This window comes from Trichechus manatus, unplaced genomic scaffold (genome assembly GCF_000243295.1).
Source record: "Trichechus manatus latirostris isolate Lorelei unplaced genomic scaffold, TriManLat1.0 scaffold00015, whole genome shotgun sequence".
NCBI lineage: Eukaryota > Metazoa > Chordata > Mammalia > Sirenia > Trichechidae > Trichechus > Trichechus manatus.
Genome location: NW_004443951.1, coordinates 12,737,134 through 12,761,850, shown reverse-complemented (window position 1 = coordinate 12,761,850; position 24,717 = coordinate 12,737,134). Strand labels below are relative to the sequence as shown.

At 38.1% G+C, this 24,717-nt stretch overlaps 1 protein-coding gene across 2 annotated transcripts in view; it reads left to right on the top strand.

The window, feature by feature from the left end:
* Window positions 1–7: 7 nt before the first annotated feature.
* Window positions 8–24,717, top strand: part of ST3GAL3 (ST3 beta-galactoside alpha-2,3-sialyltransferase 3) — a 224,086-nt gene continuing 199,376 nt past the window's right edge. Inside the window, exons 1-2 of one of the 2 annotated variants that reach the window (XM_004371835.2) lie at window positions 8–22; window positions 11,511–11,655. In XM_004371835.2, the coding sequence (XP_004371892.1) occupies window positions 11,541–11,655 (115 nt within the window). In that variant the 5' untranslated portion in view covers window positions 8–22; window positions 11,511–11,540. Of the gene's footprint in view, window positions 23–11,434; window positions 11,656–24,717 lie in introns of those variants that run through there. The other variant, XR_002823241.1, reaches the window with a different exon arrangement.

Sequence of the window (24,717 nt, the reverse complement as noted above, 5' to 3'; positions counted from 1 at the left end):
CCCTGCTCCCCTCTCCGCTGCGGTAAGGGTCTGTCCTGCGCGCCGGGCGCCGAAGCAGACGCGACTAACGGTCGCTCCACCGCCCTTCCCGCCCCGCCGCCAGCGTCCCCGGGTCCGCGCCGGGCGGATCGGGGAGCCGAGCCCGCCGCGCGTGTTGGGGAAGGAGGGCTCGGGGCACGGCCCAGTGGTCTCGGAATGATAAAGCCTGTCTCGGGGTCGGAGCTCTGCTCCTGGACGTCCTCGCCGGGGCGGGAGCTGCTAGGCCTGGGGGGAAAAGGAGGCAGGCCCGGCCGCACCGGGGCCGAGCAGTCTGAGGTCACCTGCGTGCCAGACCCCGCAGCACTGCGCATCTTGGCGCAGAGGAAGGGCACGGTCATGCGGGCCTCCCCTGTGGGAAGACGAAGGAAAAGTCCAGGGAAAGCCTGAGCGGGACTCAGCAGCGTATAGGTAGCGGTTGTCATTGCTCACAGCTGTACCTGGAACCAGATTCTCAGAGGGAGCGGGGTCAGCTTGATTGGCAAAGTACACCTCTCTTGCTTCCTTTCGTTCTGGCACTTTCCCCATTGTTTCCTAGGTAATCTTGCTTCTAAGAAGAAATATCTCAGTGAAGAGAGCAGGTTTGGTTAGAAGAGAGTCCCGCGAATATTTTGGATTCCTATTTACAACAGTGCCCATTTTCATGATTACTTAATAAACCTCATTTTTGTTTGTGTTTCCTTCACGTGTGATGGAAGAGTGAGACACTTAGGTGGTGGTGGTTGTTAGGTGCGGTAGATTCCGACTCACAGCAACCCTACAGGACAGAGCAAGACGGCCCCATAGAGTTTCCAAGGCTGTAATCTTTAAGGAAGCCGACCCTCACATCTTTCTTTCCGTGAAGTGGCTGGTGGATTCCAGCCACTGACCTTTCCGTTAACAGCCGAGCGCTTAACCACTGGCCCACCAGAGCTCCACTCCTTATTACGTTACTGAAAGTAAAATATTCCTAATGGGAAATTATGTTATTTCTAGGACAGAATCACCTTTGAGTCGTAATCACTGAACTGTTCTGTATACCTTCAAGTCAAAGTATTAAAAGGAGGCTGGCACAAAACTTTATGACTATATGGTATTTTCAAATAATCTTGTAAGGCAATAGCAGCTCCTAAGATTAAAGATTCTTTTTTTTTTTTCTTTTTAGTAATATTTTATTGTGTTTTAGGGGAAAGTTTACACAACAAATTAGATTCTCCTTTAACAATTTTTATACAAATTGTTCCATGCCATTGGTTACAATTTTTACAATGTGTCAGTATTATTATTTCCATTCTGTTCTGTTTCCATTGATCTACTTCCTCTTCCCCTTCTTGCCTTTTCCTTTTTGCTTTTGGGTAAATGTTGACCGTTTGGTCTCACATATTTAATCGTCTAAGGGAGCACATCACACAACGGTGATGTTGTTTATTTTATAAGCCAATCTATTGTTTGGCTGAAAGGTGACTTGCAGAAATAACTTCAATTCCAAGTTCAAAGGGTATCTTAGGGTGATAGTCTCGGGGGTTTCTCTAGTGTCTATTGGTCCAGTAGGTCTGGCCTTTTTTAGGAATTGGAGTTTTGTTCTACATTTTTCTCCTGTTCTATCCGGGACCTTCTGTTGTGTCCCTGGTCAGAGGAGTCAGTAGTGGTAGCCAGGCACCATCTACTTCTGGTCTCAGGTTAGAAGAAGCTGTGGTTCCTGTGGGCTGTTAGTCCTGTGGACTAGTTTCTTCTTTGAGCCTTTGATTTCCTTCATTTTCTTTTACTCTGTATGAGTAGAGACCAGTAGTTGTATCTTAGATGGCTGCTTGCAAGCTTTTAAGACTGCAGACGTTACTCACCAAACTAGGATGTAGAACATTATCTTTGTGAACTATTTCATGCCAGTTGAGTTACTTGTCCCCTGAGACTATGGTCCCAAGCCTTTTGACCCACTAAGCCAATCCTGCAAGTTGTTTGGATATATCTAGGAAGCCTCCGTAACTGTGCCCCCTATGTGCTTTGTTATATATGTGGATATATGTGCAGCACACACAAACGTGTATATTCATATGCCTATGGATACACCTATACATACTTGCATGCACCTTCCTATACACATATATGCATCCATATCTACTTATATAACCACACCTTTTTTTGGTTGTTTTTACTGTTGTTGCAAAATTATATATATTATAACATTTACTGAAATTGTCCTTTTCTCTTGTAGTTCTTAGTATCTTTATTTACCTTGGTCCAGTTGCGGCGACTTCACCCATGTTTGGGATTGCCTTTCCCATCACAAAAGTAACAAGTGTCTACTATCTAGAAAGTGATTCCCACTCCTCCTCCTCCCATCCTGGATAATCATCAAAGAACTTTGATATTTGTGTGTATATCTGTTCTTGACTTTTTATAATAGTGGGATCATATAATATTTGTCTTTTTGTGATTGACTTATTTCACTCAACCTAATGTCCTCCATATTCATCCAGCTATGAGATGTTTCGTGGCCTCTTCATTGTTCTTTATAGTTGCATAGTATTCAATTGTATGTATGTACCATAATTTGTTTATCCATTCATCTGTTGATGGGCACTTAGGTTGTTTCCATCTTTTTTGCTATTGTGAATAAGCTGCAATGAACATAGGTATGCATATGTCTATTGATGTCACTGCTTTTATATCTATAGAATATATACCTAGGAATGGGATTGCTGGATCCTAAGGTATTTCTATTTCTAGCTTTTTGAGGAAGCACCATACTGTTTTCCATAGTGGTTGTACCATTTTGCAATCCCACCAGCAATGGATAAGAGTTCCAGTTCTCTCACAACCTCGCCAGCATTTGTTATTTTCTGATTTTTTTAATCATTGACATTTTTGCAGGAGTGAGATAGTATCTCCTTTGATTTGTGTCTGTATAATGGCTGGTGATCGCAAGCATCTTTTAATATATTTGTTGACCGCCTGAATGTTCTCTTTGGTGAAGTGTCTGTTCATGTCCTTTGCCCATTTTTTTTATTTGATTGTCTTTTTGTTGTTGAGTTGTTGAAGTTTTCTGTGTATTTTAGAGCTTAGACCCTTATCAGATATGTTGTTGCCAAAGATTTTTTCCCAGTCTATAGGTTCTCTGTTTACTCTTGAAGTCTTTTGATGAGTTTAAGTGTTTAATCTTTAGGAGGTCCCAGTTATCTAATTTATCTTCTGTCATTCGTGCATTTTTAGTTTTCTCTGATAGGCTGTTTATGCTGAAAATTAGTTCCCCTAGTTTTGACACTATATTATCTTTCAGCAACTTTATAGTTTTAACATTTAGGTCTTTGATCCATTTTGAGTTTGTCTTTGTGCATGGTGTGATGTATGGATCCTGATTCATTTTTCTGCACATGGATATTCAGTTTTGCCAGCACCATTTGTTAAAGAGACTGTTTCTTCCCCATTGAATAGACTTTAACCCTTTGTCAAAGATCAGCTGCTATAGATAGATGGATTTCTTCTGGGTTCTCAGTTCTATTCCACTGGTCTATGTGTCTGTCATTGAACCAGTACCAGGCTGTTTTGATTACTGTGGCTGTATAATATGTTTTAAGATCAGGAAGTGTGAGACCTCCTACTTTGTTCTTCAATATTGCTTTATCTATTCATGGCCTCCTTCCTTTCCATATAAAGTTGGAGATTAGTTTTTCCATTTCAGTAAAGAATGTTGTTGGGATTTGGAATGGGTTTGCATTATATCTCTAGATTGCTTTTGGTAGTGTTGACTTTTTCACAATATTAAGTCTTCCAGTCCACGAGCATGGAATGTTTTTCTATTTATGTAGTTCTCTTTTAGTTTCTTGCAGTAGTGTTTTATAGTTTGCCTTGTGTGAGTCTTTTATGTCCCTGGTTAAGTTTATTCCTAGGTATTTTATCCTTTAGTGGCTATTGTAAATGGTATTGTTTTCTTGATTTCTTTTTTAGAGTCCTTCTTGTTAGTTTTGAGGAACCCAACTGTTTTTTGTGTGTTGATCTTGTATCCTGCCACTTTGCTGAATCCTTCCATTAGTTCCAGTAACTTTCTTGTGAAGTCTCTGGGATTTTCTATATATAGGATCATATCATCTGTGAATAAGGATAGTTTTACTTCTTCCTTTCCAATCTGGTTACCCTTTATTTCCCTTTCTTGCCTTATTGTTCTGGCTAGGACTTCCAGTACAATATTGAATAAGAGTGGTGATAAAGGGCATGCTTGTCTTATTCCTGTTATACCTTAAATTTTTAGTTGTTTTCAGTGGGAGGGTTAGTCAGGATACATAGTCCTTTGTACTGCTGGAAATCCAAGTCTCCAAAATCTCTTTCACTTTGGAAACTTTGTACATTTATTACTTAGATAAATATGAAAACTAAAAATAACTATATGAATAGATAGACTGTAAAAGACACCCCTCCAAACCCATTTTTCAGAAATAATTATTGTCAACGATTTGATGCAGTCTTTTATATATGTATTTAATACTTAAACTTAATTTTAAATACTATTCTCCTTGTTTGTTGTTACCAGTATGCCAAACATATACATTATCTACAACTAGATTTTTTCACTTAGCAGTATATTCTAGACATTTTTCCATATTAATACTTGCAGATGTGATCATTCTTTCTCACTGGTGTATCCCATGCTGTACTCGTCATTGTCCATTTGCCCTCGCAGATCATTGTCCACCTCTCTGTGCACTGGTGGCTGACCTCTATGAACTGCATCATCTGGGCTTTCTTGCTTTCTGGTTTCCAGATGGGATCAACCCATTAAAAGGCACTGACAGGAGATCAGAAGGCCAGAGGTGAGAGAGGCCAGAGTGTTTATTGTCCCACACTGCCCCTTGTCATGGTTCCAAAGCAGCTGTGTTCCTGTGTGGCCCTTGCTCCTGTTGGGTAGTCTCTCTTCTTCAGCCCCTGCTCTTGCTGGGCTCCAGTAACACTCTTCTCCCCCTTGCCCTTTCAGGCCGAAGGGTGGTGATAGCTTCCTGCTGTTGTCATCCTTGTTGGTTCCTTTAGCCCTACTCACAAGCTATAAAAAATCCCACATTAAACCTTCTTCAGTTAACTGCTTTGAGTGTCCCATCTGTTTCCTGCCAAGATCCCAGCTGATAGACATTTCATTGTGTAGATGCACCAGACTTTATTTTTCTGGTTCCCTGTTGATGGACATTTGAATTGTTTCTAGTATCTTGCTCTTACAGTCATTGTTGCCAGTTATTATTCATATATATCTTTTTAAATATTTGTCAGAGTGTTTCTCTAGGAAGAAGTCATGGAAATACAAATGCTGGGTTAAGGCGTATGAACATTGTAAATTTTAATAGATACTTCAACTTGTCCCTGAAAGAATATGCCAGTTTATGTTCCTAGAAAGTGTTATTTGTTTATTTAATATTAAAAATTTACAGAGGCAATATTTATGATTTATGACAAATTAATTCAAAAGTGCATAGACAGAGCCCTGGTGGTGCAGTGGTTAAGTGCTTGGCTAGTAACCAAAAGGTCTGAAGTTCAAAACCACCAGCCGCTCCGAAGGAGAAAAGACCTGGCGGTCTGCTCCCATAAAGATCACAGCCTGGGAAACCCTATGAGGTAGTTCTACTCTGTCCTGCAGGGTGGTTATGAGTCAGAATTTACTCGATGGAACACAGCACAACAATAAATATAAAAGTAAAAGTCTTCGCAGTAGACCCACTTCTCACTGTACCAGTCTATTCCTGCGCGCTGTTAACAGTTGCTATATGTCCTAGCAGGCCTTTTTCTTTTCTTTTTTGTATTTATATGCTTCCTATAGAGTAAATTCATATATATATATACATATATATATATGTATGTATGTACTTATAGAGAAAGTAAATTCATTTGTGTGTGTTGTGTGTAAGTATAGAGAGAAAGTGCTCATTTCTAGACTATTTTATTCTGTTGATCTATTTTTCTTTTCCTGTGCTAGTACCCATCTAAATAGTTTTGAGCAGGTTTTTTTGTGTGTGTGTGCTTTGGGTGAAACTTTACAGCTCAAGTTAATTTCTCATACAAAAATTTATACACATATTGTTATGTGACAGTAGTTGCAGTCCCTGTAATGTGACAGCACACTCCCCCTTTCCACCCCAGGTTTCCTGTGTCTATCCAACCAGCTCCTGTCCCTTGCTGCCTTCTCATCCTGCCTCTGGACAGCAGCCGCCCATTTGATCTTGTGTATCTGCTTGAGCTAAGAAGCATACTTTTCACGGGTATTATTTGATGTTTTATAGTCAGGTCTAGTCTTTGTCTGAAGAGTGGACTTCAGGAATGGTTTTAGTTCTGGGTTAACAGAGCGTCTGGGGGCCATGGTTTCGGGGGTTCCTCCAGTCTCAGTCAGATCATTGAGTCAGGTCTATTTGCTAGAATTTGAGTTTGGCTCCGCACTTTTCTCCTGCTCCGTCAGAGACTCTCTGTTGTGTTCCCTGTCAGGGTGGTCATTGGTGGTAGCCGGGCACCATCTAGTTCTTCTGGTCTTGGGCTGATGGAGTCTCTGATTTATGTGGCCCTTTTGTCTCTTGGGCTAATATTTTCCTCGTGTCTTTGGTGTTCCATTCTCCTTTGTTGAGCAGGTTTTGATATCTGGTAAGGCAAATCTTATTTTCATTTTAAAAACTTCTTGGCTTTCGTTTGGCACAAACTCTTCAGATTAACTTTAGATCCAAGTTTGAAAAAATCATGGATCTTGATTGGAATTATACTGAAGTAATAGAGAACTGACATCTTTCCATTTTGGAACATGTTGTATATCTTTATTTATTTGGGTCTTTATGCCATTTGGTGAAATTCTTGCCCTCTTCTCCTGAAGTTTATTTTTTAGGTATCTTATACATTTTGTTATTATCACAAATGTAATTTTTTTCTCTTTAAATTTTCTAATTGGTTATTGCTGGTATAGTTTTTTTGTTATTTTTATTGTTGTTCTTTAAGTAAACGTTTACAATTCAAGTTAGTCTCTCATACAAAAATTTATGTATACATTGTTATGTGACCCTAGTTGCTGTCCCTATACTGTGACAGCACACTCCTCCTTTCCACCCCAGATTTCCTGTGTCCATTTAACCAGCTCCTGACCCTGCTAGTATAGTTTTTAAGAAACTATTGATTTTTATAAATGAATCTCATAATCACCTACATTATTGAACTTCCTATTCTAATGTTTTTTGTTTCCAGTTAATTCTCTTGGCTTTTCTAACTGGATAATTATATAATCTGCAAATGATAACTTTTTATCCTTTTATTTATAATATTTATACATGATTTCTTTTTCTTACGCTATTGTGTTGTGAAACCCCTATAATGGCGCAGTGGTTAAGAACTACTGGCTGCTAACCAAAGGGTTGGCAGTTCGAATCCATCAAACGATGTATTGCATTGAGCACATCTACTGCAAAAGACCTCTTTAAAGTGTTAAAATGCAAAGATGTCACCTTGAAGACCATGGTGCGCCTGATCCAAGCCATGGTGTTTTCGGTTGCCTCATATGCATGTGAAAGCTGGACAATGAATAAAGAAGACGGAAGAAGAATTGACACCTTTGAATTATGGTGTTGGCGAAGAATATTGAATATACCATGGACTGCCAAAAGAATTAACAAATCTGTCTTGGAAGAAGTACAGCCAGAATGCTCCTTAGAAGCAAGGATGGCGAGACTGTGTCTCATGTACTTTGGACTTGTTATCAGGAGGGATCAGTCCCTGGAGAAGGACATCATGCTTGGTAAAGTAGAGGGTCAGCAAAAAAGAAAAAGACCCTCAATGAGATGAACTGACACAGTGGCTGCAACAGTGGGCACAAGCATAACAACAATTGTGAGGATAGTACAGGACAGGGCAGTGTTTCATTCTTTTGTACATAGGGTCGCATGAGTCAGAACCAACTCGACGGCACCTAACAACAACAACAACAATTGTTGTTGTGAGAACCTCTGAGTGAGGGTGAGGGGTGGTAATCCAAGGAAGTCTTCTTGGCAAGTGTTAGGTTTAAGCTGAGTATCCAAGGATGTACAGCAGGTGAAATAGGATAGGTAGAGGATATATTCCAGATAGAGGTCTTGTGGAGAGAAACAAGGCAGCATTCAGTGAACAGAAGGAAGAATGACTAGTGCATAGGACACTAATGAAGTTGGGAGTTGCAAGAGATGGGTTTGGAGAGTAAATCTGGCTCGGTCACAAAAGGCTCCTGGGCTCTAAGGAACAATTACTTTATTCTAAAGGAATTGAGAATTTAATGAAGGGTGTGTTAGGTAGAATGGCTCCCTAAAGATATCCACTCCCTGATACTGGAACCTGTGAATATGTTATGTTATATGGCAAAAGGAACTTTGGAGATATAATTAAGGTTAATAAACCCAAACCAGTTACAGCAACAACAGCTGAAAAACACATGTATGGTTACATATGTGGGTGTATGCTTATACGTATACAGGTAGATATATGTGTGTATATATATGTGCATGAATAGGTATGTCTATATGCATATGTATATAAATGTATGTGTGAACATGCATATATATTCATACATATAATAAAGCACATAGGGGACACAGTTACTGATACTTAGACATAACCAGTGGAGTGGTTCACTGGGTTTGAAGGCTGAGGACCTTAGTCTTGTGGGAAAACTCAGTCAACTGGCATAATATAGTTAGTAAAGTCTATGCTCTACATCCTAATTTGATGAGTAATGTCTGGGGTCTTTAAAGCTTGCAAGCGACCATGCAAGATGCAACTATTGGTCTCTACTTGTCTGGAGCAAAAGAGAAAGGACCCCAAATACTTAGAGAAGAAACTAGTCCAGAGAACTAATAGCCTATATGAACCATGGCCCCATTTACCCTGAGACCAGAAGAACTAGATGGTGCCTGGCTACCACTACCAACCATTCTGCTCAGGGCCAAAATAGTGGATCCTAATAGAATGGGAGAAAAATGTAGAACAGAACTCAAATTCTTAAGAAGTCCAGATTTACTAGACCAGTTGAGACTAGAGGACTTCCTGAGACAATAACTCTGGGATATCCTTTACACTTTGAACCAAAGCTACTCCTAGAGGTCACCTTTCAGCTAAATAACAGATAGACTCTTAAAATAAAGACTATCACCCATGAGTACTGTGTTCTTTTAAAAAATCATGTATATGAGACCAAGAAGTCAACATTTACTCTAAAGCAAAGATAAGAAGGTAAAGGTGGTGGGGAGCAGGGAAATTAGATTACTGGAAATGGAACAACTGGAACAAAATTAATGAGAATATTGATAACACTGTGAAAAATGTAGCCAGTGTCACTGAACAATTTGTATAAAACCAAAACCAAACCCATTGCCATCAAGTCCATTCCAACTCATAGCCACCCTAAAGGAAAGAGTAGAACTGCCCCATAGGGTTTCCAAGGCTATAGTGTTTACGGAAGCAGACTGCCACATCTTCCTCCCGTGGAGCCCGTGGTGGGTTCGAACTTCTTTCTGTTAGCTGCTGAGTGCTTAACCACTGTGCCACCAGGGTTCCTGAACAATTTGTATAGAAACTGTTCAGTGGGAACCTGATTTGCTGTGTGAACTTTCACCAAAATACAATAAAATATTTAAAAAAAAAACAAAACCAACCAGTTGCCGTCAAGTTGATTCTGACTCATGGCGGTGTGTTTCAGAGTAGAAATGCACTCCGTAGGGTTTTCAATGTCTGTAATCTTTCAGAAGTAGATCACTAGACCTTTCTTCCAAGGTACCCCTGGGGTGGATTTGAACTGCCAACCTTGCGGTTAGTAGCCAAGTACTTAATCATTTGTGCCACCTGGGGACTCCAAACCAGTTGCCATCGAGTCAGTTCTGGCTCATCGAGACCCCATTTGTTTCAGAGTAGAACTGTGCTCTTTTGGTTTTTCAAAGGTGTGTCTTTCGGAAGTAGATTGCTAGGATTTTCTTCTGAGGTGCCTCTGGGTGTATTTAAACTGACAGCCTTTCAGTTAGTAGCTAGTGCTGAACTGTCTGCGCCACCCAAGAACTTATTTAAAATAGGGAAGTTATCCTGGATTATCTAGGTGGGCTTTATAACCACAGGAGCCCTGAAAAGCAGAGAACTTTCTACAGTCGGAAGCAGAAGAGATGTGGCAGAAGGGGAACTTGGAGAAATTCAAAGAGTAAGAGGTATTTGACCTGCCGAAGCTGAAGGAGGGCCACATGGAAAGCATGAGAAGGAATTTGGGCAGCCTCTAGGAGCACAGACCGGCCCCCATCCGACAATCAGCAAGGAAATGGGACCTCAGTCTGACAACTGCAAGGAACTGAATTCTGCCAACAGCCTGAATGAGCTTGGAAGTGGATTCATCCCCCGAGCCTCCAGAAAGAAACGCAGTCCCGCAATGTCATGGATTGCATTATGTCCCCCCCAAAATGTGTGTATCAATTTGGCTGGGCCATGATTCCTGGTAGTGTGTGATTTTCCCATGTGTGGTAAATCCTGACTCTATGATATTAATGAGGGAGGATGGGCGGCAGTTGTGTTAGTGAGGCAGGACTCAATTTACAAGACTGGATTGTGTCCTGAGGCAATCTCTTGAGATAAAAAGACAGAAGTGAGCAGTGAGACAGGGGGACCTCATACCACCAAGAAAGCAGTGCCAGGAGCAGAGCGTGTCCTTTGGACCCGGGGTCCCTGCCCGGAGAAGCTCCTAGTCTGGGGGAACAGTGATGAGAAGGCTGACAGAGAAAGCCTTTCCCTGGAGCTGACACCCTGAATTTGAACTTTTAGCCTACTTTACTGAAGGAGATAAACTTCTCTTTGTTAAAACCATCCACTTGTGGTATTTCTGTTATAGCAGCACTAGATGACTAAGACACGCCAACACCTTAGTTTTGGCCTTGTGAGACTAAGCAGAGGACTCAGCTGAGCCACACTGTTCCCACACTTTTGGCCTTTAGAACTGTGAGATAATAAATCTGTGTTGTTTTAAGCTGCCAAGTTTGTGGTCATTTGTTACAGCAGCAGTAGAAAACTAATACACTGGGGTTTAAGCAGGTAAGTGACATCAGATTCTGTGTTATTAAAAGATCACTCCTTGTGCTGTGTGGAAAGTGGATTTCAGAAGAGTGCAAATTTGGAGGCAAGGAAACTCGTTTGTGGGCATACAGTGGTGGCTTAGATTAGGGTAGTGGTGGTGGGAAGGGAATATGATTTGAGATTTACTTTGGAGGTTAGAATTGTCAGAACTCAGTCATTGATTGGATGTCAGGGATGAGGGAGAGGGAGGATGCAAGAATGACAGCTGGTTTCTGGCTTGGTTGCTGGGTGACTGGTAGAACTATTCCTTGAGATAGTGATGAACAGGTTTGGAAGATGACATGTCACGAACTCAGTGATAATTCTAGGTTGTCCTTCATTTGGAAATTCTATAGATACTTTTATTTTAAGATAGGATATATCAATATGATGACTGCTTTATCTTTTATGACCTGATTTCTTTTTTCCCTTAGGTCATGTAGGAAATCACAAATCATGTGAAGATGGGACTCTTGGTATTTGTGCGTAATCTGCTGCTAGCCCTCTGCCTCTTTCTGGTACTGGGATTTCTGTATTATTCTGCGTGGAAGCTACACTTGCTCCAGTGGGAGGACTCCAGTAAGTATAATCACTCTAGCCCACCCAAGGAGAAGGCTGTTGCATATGAGTTATCTGGCTTTTCATGTGGCTTAATGATCTCACATTCTTCAGAGATGGACAGTGAGAGTAAACTGAACATTTCTGGGATTTAGGCTTAGAAGTTGCCTGCCACTTTATTTGCTACAGGCTAAGAATTTTGATGCTTTCTGAAAATGGCATGCCATGGCAAATCTCAGTTCCTTTTATGAAGCCAGTGAGAATGGAGCTATTCAATAAAAACTCAAACTATACAAGCTCTTGCATGTTTTGTTCATCCATTTAATTACTACAGGGTATTGCCACTCCCATTTGCCATTTATTGCCTTGGGACTTGGTATTAAAGTTGATTTTTCTTTCTGCCCTTAAAAAATTCATCTTTGCCTTTTCCTTTAATTTTCATTAAAGAAACCTGTTTACTTAATCTTTTTAGCCTTTGCTGTTAATTGAACCTGCACCTGATTAGCATAATGATTTCTTTTCCTTAACCAGTAACTCTTAACTCCCTTTTATCATTTGTGCATTTAGTCCCATGTGTTGCATAGTGCTTTCCGCATAGCTGCCTGAACCCCTCTGACTTGGTTTGCATTCACCTGATTCTATCCCTGTGTTTTGGTTGTTGACTTGCAGTTGAAGGGCTTACATTGATCAGCACTAACCTGTGTACATTCACTTCTTGACTCTAGCTAAAAGTACCATACAGTGCCCCTAAGTGGTTTTCCTCTTGGTTCCTCTGTCTGATGGCTGAGCTTGGTGCAGGAAATATTAGGTCACCTGTTTGATTCTCAGTGAGTGTGTCTTCTCTGAACTAGTTTTATTTTTATAAATATCTACTGGATACCAGTGTAGAACTCACTTGATAGTAGAGTCATTTCTCAAAATGAGTTGGAATGAGTTGGAAAGGCACCTGGCAGATTGGACTACTGTTGTATTGAGACCCTAACATGGGAACTATTTCTATGAGGTAGTGCATTTATTGATCACATGGTCCTAAGTGCTGAAGCGGTTTCAAGCCAGTTTTTAAAATACAGTTTTATAGTTTTAATTTATTGTTTTCTTTAGAACATGTAAGTGCCTGTTAAATGCTTAGCTTATAATTACCACTAATTACTTTGTGTTTCCAGAGTTTATTCTGTACAGACTTATTTTTAAAATCAAGGAGACTAGCCAGGATAAGGAGCATTTGTACGAGCACAGCACAGTTAGAGGAGGAGAGCAGTTGTCTGTATCTGTGAAGGGTGGATCCAGCTGTATCAGTAATCTAGATGGGAATGTGTACCAGGGTAGGGGTCTCCTTTTCTGTTAAGGGCTACTGACTTACAGAAGTGATCAAGGATCAGATAATATTTCCCAGAAAAGCAGGAAAGGAAGTTAACTTTTTATTGAAGGCTTGTTGTGTGCCAGGTATTGTGCTAGACATTTTACATATTTAATTTAATTTAATTCTCACTACAGTGAAACCTGTGAGAGCCAGAACTCATGGGACTGCCTTGTTTTCCTGGGTCTTGCAAGTTTTCTGCCTTTGACAGGGTACAGTCTTACCACTTTTCTGTTGCTCATTTTAGTGGAAAATATTTTAGTTTTCCATCTCTGACAGGTTTCTGCCTTTCATAGGTTCCAGCTTTCACAGGTTTTACTTTATACCCTTGTGAAAGTCCCTAGGTGGTACAAACGGTTTGCACTTGACTGCTAACCCAAAGGTTGGCAGTCTGAGCCCATCCAGTGGTGCTACAGAAGAAAAGACCTGGCAATCTGCTTCATTAAGATTACAGCCAAGAAAACCCTTTGGAGCAGTTCTGTTCTGTAACACATAGGGTCGCCATGAGTCGGAATCAGTTTGAGGGCAACTAACCCATAGCTGTTAACCGCTGCACCACCAGTGCTCCAACAACAATAGTAACCCCGTGAAGAAGCTATTATTATCCCCATTTGCCAGTTGAACAAACTGAAGGACTTAGTTTAATTAATTTACCCAAGGTTAACTAGCTATTTTTTGGAATTAGAATTTTAATCCTGATTTTCTGTCTTTAAAACCTGTGTTCATTACTTTGTTGAAAAGTATAGTAAATACTAAAGAAATGATTTAATTCTGTATTCTGATTAGTAAAAAGATTGAGGAGAGGAGCTCAGAGAAGAAGTAGTAGAGGGTGTCAGGAGGGAAGTGGATAAAGGAAGAGGAAGGAGGAAAATAAAGGAAGGGAAAGAGAGAAAGCCCCCTAGAAGAAGACCTAGGGATTTGTAACATTTGGAGATAGCAAAATGCTATTCACTGTGCTGTGGGCTTCAGTAGTTTATTACGACCTATCTGCTGTTTTTGGATTAATTGTTAATTAACTACTATTCACAGCTTTTCCGCTATTCTGACTCTCAGGTCTTTTAGATATTTGACTTTGAATAGCTTGTTTAGACCACCCCACTGTAGCATGTTATTTTCTGTGCTGTAGTATCAGAGAACAGAGTAATACAGGTAACCCTTGATGGCTTGCCAAGTCAAATAGAGATTGTTTGCTCAGTAAACAAAGTCAAGCTGAAGGAACTTCCTAACCCAGATGACTGCTGTGTAGTGAAATTTGGACTGTTGTTTAATAATATTGATGATGATAATAATAATGAAATGAAACAATAGTTTGAGTGTTTACTATATGTCTGTGCTATAATAGGATCTTTATATTCATAATCTCATTTGATCTTCATAGTTTTTATTGGTTATTATTATTTTCATTTTTAAAATACAGAGCAATAATAGAGATATAGATAGGCATAGAGAGGCTCAGTAATCAAAAAGTTCGTATGCCTTTCATCTGAGGAGCTTAAAGGGCATTCCCAAGTTTGAAAATAAATGTACTGAGCATTACTTCTTAATTTTTGTACTATTAATAACTTATTAAGATTACCTATAGGAATTCCTGCATGTTGGGAGAGATTTTTATTATTGAATTATTTACTCAATAAGCAATGTGTTTCTGTTATGGTCTATGTACTGTTCTCGGTAAGCTAGGTGTAAGATGAACATAGACCTTCAAGCTCTCTGGCTATATGAGAAAGAAAGACAGCTAAATTTTATAGTGTGTTAAGTTCTAAAAGAGAGATGTGTATGAAATGCTATGTTGGAGCAAAAAATCTCTTTCAGATAGAAGTTTTATGTTTTCATTAATTCTGAGGCATATTGTAGAAGGATCCAAACTACTTTGTTTTGAGCAGCTTAGAGCTATACGTGGCTAAGACAGATCACTGGATCACTAAAGGCTTCAAATATGAGATTGTTCTAATTATCAAACTGTTTAAAAAAGTACCATAGAATTGGAGCCCTGGTGGGTGCAGTTGTTAAGAGCTATGGCTGCTAATCAAAAGGTCAGCAGTTCAAATCCACCAGCTGCTCCTTGGAAACCCTAGGGGGCAGTTCTACTCTGTCCTGTAGGGCCGCTATGAGTCAGAATTGACTCGGTGGCAACAGTTTTTTTTTTTTGTTTTTTTTTATGTAAAAGTCAGTTGCCATTGTGTATCAGAGTAGAACTGTGCTCCACAGGGTTTTCAATGGCTAATTTTTCAGAAGTAGATCTCCAGGCCTTTCTTTCAAGGCACCTCTGGGTAGACATAGACCTCTAACTTTTTGGTTAGCAGCCAAGCACATTAACTGTACCACCTAGGGATTCTATTCTCTGTATATGTATGTGTGTGTGTGTGTGTGTGTGTGTGTGTGTGTGTGTGTGTGTGTGTATAAAACCCATTCCTGTTGAGTTGATTCCGACTCATAGCGACCCTATAGGACAGAGTAGAACTGCCTCATAGAGTTTCTAGGGTGCACTGGTGGATTCGAACTGCACACCTTTTGGTTAGCAGCTGTAGCTCTTAACCACTATGCCACCAGGGTTTCTGTATATATATACATATATATATTTGAATTAATGAACAAATCAACACAGTTTTTGGAGTTAGAAAGAGTTGGACTTGCTTAAGTTTCTTCATCTCCAAAATAGAGATAAAATTACTTATATTTCTCTTGGCTCTGACACCTTATTCAGGTCAGAGCCGTGGATAAGAGTTGGGTAGTTGCTTGTTATCAGTAGAGCTGATTCCCATGACCCATGCCATGGAAGCTTTACATATTTTAATTTATTCATTTTCAATTTTATTTTTAATTAATAAATTAAAGTGGAGCCTTCATAGTAGTGAAAAGAATTAATTTCCTGTGTTGTGGGATGTTTAAAAATTCAGGCTACTATCTTTATCAATTGTAGCAACTCACTTTGTGCTCTTACCTTGATTTACAAAAGATCATAACCAGAGAGATTTAAAATATGCATTATCGATCTGATTACTACTGAGAACACTGTTTGACAAATAAGTTGGAGATTAGATCTGATACTGGGAGAAGGACAGGTTGAACTGAGCTTAGTAGATAGAGCACATTACATTAACTCTTAATTTTTCCATCTTAAAAATGAAATAGAAGTTGACATTTCTGGCCTGTGGCTTAGAGAGACACTTCTGCTTATGATGATGATGGAGTGAGTAACTGTTAACAGACTAGCCCTCCCTCCGTAAACAGCTATAAAACTGGACAAAATAAATGAAGCAACTGTTGTTAAGCAGTGGACAATAGAGAGTGTGAAACTTCAGTCTTTAAAAGAAGGGCAACTCATGAGATAAGCCCTATAGTTGCCCAACTCTCTGCCTGGGGACAGTATCCCAAGCCTGTTCAGAGAGCTGGACTAAGCAGACTGTGGCAAGTCCACTAAACTGAGGAGGCAGAGATCCCAGTTCAGGGCAGCTGAACCAACTGGAATCTGTGGGGTGGGCCATCACAGAGGAGGAAATTACTCAGAGAGAGGGTCCCAGACATCTGTATGGGAATGCCTGTGAGTCTATAGCTGAGGACTGGGTTATATATGCAAAAACCACTTGAGACTTACTGTGTGTGTGTGTGTGTGTGTGTGTGTGTGTATATATATGTATATATGTATGTATATGTGTATATATGTGTATATATATATGTATATATATGTATATGTGTGTATATATATATGTATATATATATGTATATATATAGTGGCTGCTACAGGATGAAAGTAGAAAAGAGATATTAGTGGTCAAGCAGTGTTGGGAGAGCAGTGCCAGGGACATGAAAGTTCCAGCCCTGTCAGAATGGAGAAATTTCATTAACACTTTCTTTGTTAACATCCCTGGCATCCAGCTGAGACAATATAGAAAGGCTTGAGGAATAAAGATCTCACCCTAGAATAAGACCTGCTCTGGACCTGCCCTAACAAGGCCTAAAACCAAGCTCTGGCAAGACAGATTTTGAAGGCTGGGTCACACCAAGTTAGAGGGGTCAGAAAACACCACAAGCTTTTCTCAAATCCATACTAACAAAGCATAAAACTAAGACTACACATGTCCAAGGTGGTCAGCCAATAATTGAACTGTCTGCTGAAATAAAAATCTACACTCTTTAGAGGAGGATGATACTATCCAAAGTCTCTACAGTGTATTATCCACAGGGTCAGTACTCAATAGAAAGTTACTAGACATACAAAAAAACAGGAAAATGTGATTTGTAGTTAAGAAAAAAACAAGTATATAGATGAGATGGCCCGGATGTTGAACTTCCAGAAAGAAAAACCAAACCCATTGCCATTGAGTTAATTCCGAGTCATAGCGACCCTATAGGACAGAGTAGAACTGCCATATAGCAAAGTATTATTATCCAGTCTGAACCACAGAAAGAAAAATATTGAAGAAAAATGAACAGAGCCTCAGAGACTGTGGAACACTATCACATAGTCTAACTTATATGAGAAATGGACAGAAAAAATATTTGAAAAAATAATGACTTGAAATGTCCTTAATTTGATGAAAAACACTGGCTTATGGACCCAAGAAGCTTAGTGAACCCTAAACAGAATAAATATTGAGAAAAAGAATCTAAGTATATCGTAGTGAAGCTTCTGAACACCAAAATCAAAGAGAAAATAAAAATAAAAGGAAACATTATATACAGTGGTAAGAATTACTGGTGACTTCTCAGCATAAACGGTACAGGTCAGAAGATGATGAAAAAACTTTAAAGTGCTGACAGAAAACAAACAAGCAAACAGAAAACTATCACACTCAACTTCTTTATCTAATGAAAATGTACTATAAAAATGAGTCGAAATAAAGGCATTTTCAAATAAAGAAAAGTTAGGAGAATTTGTTGCTAGCAGAGCTGCAGTATAAAAAGTGCTAAAAGATATCCTGAAGGGAAGTGATATCTGATGGAAACTTGGATCTACAGGAAAAAACGAAGAGCAGTGGAAATGGAGAATAGTGGGAAAATATAAAAGACTCTTTCCATTTTTCTCATAACTTGCTTAAAAGACAATTAATTATTTAAATAAAAAAATAATAAACCTGTAAAATGAAGTTTATAACAGATGCAAAAGTAAAGCTATGACAATACTCGCACAAAGGCTGGGAGGTGTGGGTAAATGAAATTTTACTGTTGTAAAGTTACTTTTGTGAAAAGTGAAGAAGTGGGAAATAGGAAGTGTTGGGTATAAAATTAGAGGAGAGAGGGGTAAAGTAAGAAGTGTGAAATGTCAGATGTGAAGAGTGAAGAGGTTACATATATATTATACTATCTTGTATTTTATTATGGATGAGTATTTTTAACCCTTGAGCAGCAATTAAAAAAAAAAAAGTGCATATCCAAAAAAGCCAGTAGAAGAATTAAAATGGAGCATTAAAAAAAAATTCGGTTAATCTCAAAGAAGGCAGGAAAACAGAATATAAGAACAAAAAACAGAAGGGAGAAGTGGAAAACAAATGATAAGGCAGTAGACTTTAACCTAACCATATCAATAATTACATTTAAATGTGAATGGATGACAACAACAGTTAAAATAGAGAAATTGTCAGAATAGTTAAAAAAAAATGTTCTAATTACTGATACAAGAGACAGTTTAAATATAAAGACACAGATAGGTTGAAAGTACAAGGATGGAAAAAGATATGTAGGCAATAAGCATGAGAAAGCTGGCACAGCTATATTACCTAAGCAAAGTGTATTTCAAAATGAAGAGTATTACAGAGAGATTGAAGAAGGTCATTACATAATGATAAAAGGAGTAGTAGACATATATAGACATATATATATATATATATATATAAATTTGTATATATATATATAAATATCTGTGCACCTAATAACAGCATCAAACTTCGTTAGGCAAAAACTGACAAAACTAAAGGAAGAAAGAAACAAATCCATAATCATATTCAAATATAATACTCCATTCTCAGTAATTGACAAAACAAAAAATCTGTAAGGTATAGAGGGTCTAAGCAACAATGTCAACTACTTTGACCTAATTGACATTTGTAGAACACTACACTCATCAATGACAGAATACACATTCTTTCCAAGTCCTTATAGAATGTTCACCAAGATTGGTGCTAGGCTATAAAATTGAAAAGACTGTTAAGAAGATTGAAAATCTTATAGAGTATGTTCTGTTAACATGATGGAATTAAATTAGAAATCAATAATGATTAGGCATCTAGAACAGAAGTTGACAAACTATGGCCTGTGGGCCACATCCAGCCAACTACCTGTTTTTATAAATAAAATTTTGTTAGAACACAACCATGCCACTTCATTTATGTATTGTCTGTTGCTGCTTTTATAGACTTAAGCATAAAAGCTAAAATTGCAAAACTTCTAGAAGTAAACGTAGGAGAAAATCTTCATGCCAGTGGGGTAGGCAAAAAAATTTTTTTTAGACAGGACATTTTGAAAACACCATAAAAGAAAAAAATTGATAAATTGGACTTCATGAAAATTAAAACTTTCTGTTCTGATTATTCCATCAAGAAAATGAAAAGGCTATCTACACACTGGGAAAAGTATTCACAATACATGTATGGGACAAAGGACTTGGATCCAGAATATATAAAGAACACTTACAACTTAATAAGACAAACAACCTAATTAAGAAGTTGGCAAAAGACTTGAACAGACATTTCACAAGAGAAAGGTAGAAATGGCCGGTTAGCACTTTAAAAGATGGTATCTTTAGGTGTCAGGGAGAAGCAAATTAAAATATTAATGAGCTCCTACTTCACAGCCATTGTTGTTAGTTGCTACTGGGTCAATTCAGACTCATGGCAACTCGATGTGTTACAGAGTAGAATGTCCCATAGGGTTTTCTTGATTATAATCTTAAAGGAAGCAAATTACCGGGCCTATCTTCTATGGTATCGCTGGGTAAGTTTGAGCCACCAACTCTCGGTTAGCAGTCCGTGCAAACCATTTGCTCCACCTAGGGACCCATTGACACCCATTAGAATGGCTAAATTTAAAAAGATTGGCCATACCTAGTGTTGATGAAGATAGGGAGCAACTTGACTGTCTTTATGTTGTATGGAATGTAAAAATGGTACAACGCTTACCCAAAGCAGGTTCTGCTCAGTGCGGCCTCTTGTCAATAAAGACTCACCGAGGTAAAGAGGGAGGAAGAGCATTTATTGCAAGCGTACGCAGGCAAGGAGCAAGGAGATGTATACCTTGAATCAAGCTCCCTGAACAAAAGGAGACAGAACCTTTTATACTGTCTCTCACAAGGACCTACATACAAACATTATGGACTGTGTAGGTTATCGTGGCACACAGGCGCAGTAAGACAAATTGCATTTTTTCTTTGGCATGTAATGCTAGTAAACCGGGTTTGACTGGCTTGAGCCCACACCCAGTGCTTTGACAACAATAGACAGGAGAGGGCAGGTTCCCGCTTGATCTGGGCAGCTCCCACTTGAGCCACACCCATTGCCATCACCTAAGGTTTTGTTTGCTAACGGCCAGTAATGGCCAAGCGGGCTCCTGGCTGCGTTGGCTGTCACAACTGTGGAAGATAGTTCGGCAGTTTCTTATGAAGTAGAACATAACATGACTCAGCAACTCCATTCACAGAAATTTACCCATGAGAAAATGACAACCTTTGCCTACAAAAAGACTTGTACAAAATGTTTCCAGTACCTGGAAAACCCAAATGCCAATCAGTAGGAGAATAAACAAATTGTTGTCTAGTCATATAGTGGAACATTACTTAGCAATAAAAAGGGAACAGAGTATGCTGGTGCATGTGACAATGTGGATTAATCCCACAGACTTTATGCTGTGTGAAAGAAGTCAGACACAAAAGAGTACAATTGTATGATTCCATTTACATGAAATTCTAACATAGGCCAAACTAATCTATAGTTACAGAAATAAGATCAGTGGTTGCCTGAGGTAGGGGATGTTGTTAGCTTGAGGGAACTTTCTGGGGTGATGGAAATGCTATATATCTTGATGAGGGTTGTGATTACACAGGTGTATACGTTTGTCAAAAATCAAAAGACTTGTACAGCTAAATGCGTGAATTTTATTTTTATGTAAATGATACCTGATTAGAGCTGATTAAGGAAAAAAAATTAATAAAGAACTCACCCTACAGATATCAAAATGTATTATAAAACTACAGTAATTAAAGCTGTGATACTAGCACAGGAAGAAATCAAAAGATTTGTTATCTGGAGTGCAGGGACATAAATGTATTTATGTAGAAGTTTAATATGTGACAGATTGTTTTATTTTAATTTTGAGACAACTACTTACTTAGAAAAATTTAAGTTAAGTCCCTTTCACACACCTTACACAAAATTAAATTTCAGATAGATGAAAGATTTAATTGTGAAAAACTAAAATACTAGAAGAGAATAAAGACTATAATGTTGGGGTTGATAAAGATTTTCTTTGCATGACACCAAGGTCAGAAACCATAAAATAAAAGAATGAAAAATGTCATTGTCTTTTATAAAAAATCTTCGGTATGGAGGAAGATGTTCTAAGCAAAGTTAAAAGACAAATGAAAAACCAGGAAACATATTTTCAATATACACAATAGGCAAAAAGATGATATTCTTTATTTTACGTATATGTAGAGAGAACTCATATTGATTGGAAAAAATGAATACTTCAATAGAAAAATTGACAAAATACATGAACAGATAATTCATGGAAGGAATATTACAAATGGCTAGTGACCATATTTTTAAATGTCTATGCGCAATAATTTTTAAAGAAATGCAAAGTGTAAATTAACAATTATATCATTTCTACCTTCTGTATCAGAAGAGATTTTAGAATAATGCCCTGTACAGATGTGGGTAAGCCAACATTCTTGCATACTATAAGTGGATTTCTGGAAGGCAGTATGACAACATGTATTCAAAAATTTCAGTGTGCATACCTTTTGATCCAGCAATTTTACTTCCTAAAGGAATACAGAACAAGTATGCAAAGATATGTGAACAAATGTGCACACCGAAGTATTGTTTATAAAAAAAAAATTGAAAACGCCCAAATAGCTAATAGAGGATTGATTAAATGAATTACGGTAGGTCCATGGAACAAATGCTCTACAGCCACTGAAATGACTGAGATAGATCTTTCTGTCCTGACGTGGAAAGTATGTAAAGATTATCTTTTTCACTTATACACTGTTATGGATTAAATTGTGTCCCCCAAAATTACATATTGTAAATCCTAACCTCTATGCCTGAGGTTATAATCCCATTTGGGAATGGGTTGTCTTTGTTATGTTAATGAAACAAGATTAATGTAGGGTGTGTTTTAAGTCAGTCTCTTTTGAGATGTAAAAGAGATTAAATGAGCAAGCGGAAAAGCAGGGGGGAGGGAGGAGATAGATGCCAAACCACAGGGGATCTCCAAGGAACCAGGAAACAAGTTGAAGAGACCAGGACTTTCCCCTAGAGCCAACAGAGAAAGCTTCCCCTAGAACTGGCACCCTGAATTAGGACTTCTAGCCTTCCAAACTGTGAGAAAATAAATTTTTGTTAATGCCAGCCACTGTGGTATTTCTGTTATAGCAGCACTAGACAATTAGGACACACACACGTGCTCAGATGCACACGCTGAAATACACACACGCACACCTGTAGGTCAGTCCCAGGCTTCATTTGCAGAAAGTCCTCAATCAGCAGCAGTAAATAGTTATGGGCAGTTAGAATATACCTGGCACTGTGGCAAGCCTTTGGGATAGAAAGATGAACACGATACTATCCCCCTCTCATGGTGCTATAATCTAGCAATCCTTTGAGGTACTAATAGCTCACATTTTTTGAAAACTCACCTATGTGCTCAGAGCTCACACTGTTTAAAGAGCTTTATATGCATCATCTTATTTAGTCCCTACAACACAACAATCCTACTAGGTATATTCAGTAGTATTTTCACATTTTGCAGGTGAGACTATAAGGCGCAGTAAGTTAATGCCTTGTTTGAGATCACACAGATGAAGTGGTATAGTCTGAACTACTTTTGGTCCATTTTACAGGTGGGAAAACAGTTTTAAGTGGGCAGGTCACTATGGAGACAGGACTTGAACGCAAGGTTTCCTTCTGACTTTAAAGTTTGTACTCTTAACACAGTACTTAATATCTGAGTGCTCTGATTCCCGCACCTGCCTAATAAACTTAGTCCTTTTTCCTGGAATTTTCCTCATACATTCCGTCACACACTTTTTTCACCATAGCAAACTTAGGGCAAAAGACCTCTTGGTTAGCTTATTTCATCTATTTTCACTTATTTCATCCATAATTGTGTGATATGGGTGGAGTATCTCTCTACAAGCAAATTTGAGGGAATTATTTATAAATCTGCTTTAAGAAGTTATTCATATTTGAACAGTTAGTCACATAACTTGAGGTCTTGTTATTGGAAAATTATGTCAAATCTTATTGACGAAAATATGCATCAGTATTCATTGTGGAGGTAATAACTAAACAACTCAACAATTTGAACTAATGACTTAGCTAACACAATTTTATAATTTAAAAGCAAGTACAATAGTAATTGCATGCCATATAACTATCAAGATAACATTGGTGATGCACTAATAATAGAGTGCATTTCAGAAAATTACAGAAATTTTGTCTCCATATGGGCATGAGTGGTAATAGCTATACAGTATAGTCATATATTGCATGGCATTCATATTTCTTAGTGGAATACAGGTTTATGTTCACAGTGAACAGTACAATGCTAACTTTGGTTTTACTCATACCAAATTTTTATAACTCAGTAATTTACTTTGTGGGTTTCTAGTAACTAGGTCTTAATTGTAAATAAAAATGAAAGGTTATGGAATTCCATGTATCACAAAGAAAGGACTTGCTTTTTTTTTTATTCAGGTTACAAAAATAGTTTATTAAAGTGATTATCAGTTACATTTAAAACACAATAATTTGTTTTGACATTTATATACAATATCAAAATACATATTCTAAGAATACAAATTTTGCACCAAAATTATTATATGGAACAATGTGATAAAATGAATTAAAAACCCAGCTATTGAGCAATAGTTTAAACAATGATGAAAACACACTACTCTTGTAGAAGAAAAATGCAGTTATCTTTGATCTTGTCAAATCACATACAAATACAAAACTGGTTTTCTGCTGAGTACATGAAATGTCTCATAATATAAAACCAGGCACTATTCAGTTTACCAAAGTATGGTAAATTAGCTTGTGACAAATGATTTTTTTTTTTAATTCATCATTTATTTTAATAGTATCACTCCAAATAGTTATTTTCAGTCTAGGATGCAATACACTATGTAACACTCCCAGCAGAAATGTCTTGTTTAAATTAAGCAACATTCTTTTTTTTTTGGCTGTAATTTTTTTTTTTTAATTGTACTTCAGGTGAAAGTTTACAGAACAAATAGTTTCTCATTAAACAGTCAGTACACATATTGTTTTATGACATTGGTTAACAACCCCACGACGTGTCAACCCTCTCCCTTCTCGACCTTTTTTTTAATTTTTTTGTGAAAATATACATAGCCAAAGATATACCATTGCAAAAATTTCTACATGCACAGTTCAGTGACATCAATTACGTTCTTCCAGTTGTGCTGCTATTCTCACTTTAGATGAAGGTTTACAGAACAAAATAGTTTCTCATTTAAGTTAGTACACATATTGCCCTATGAC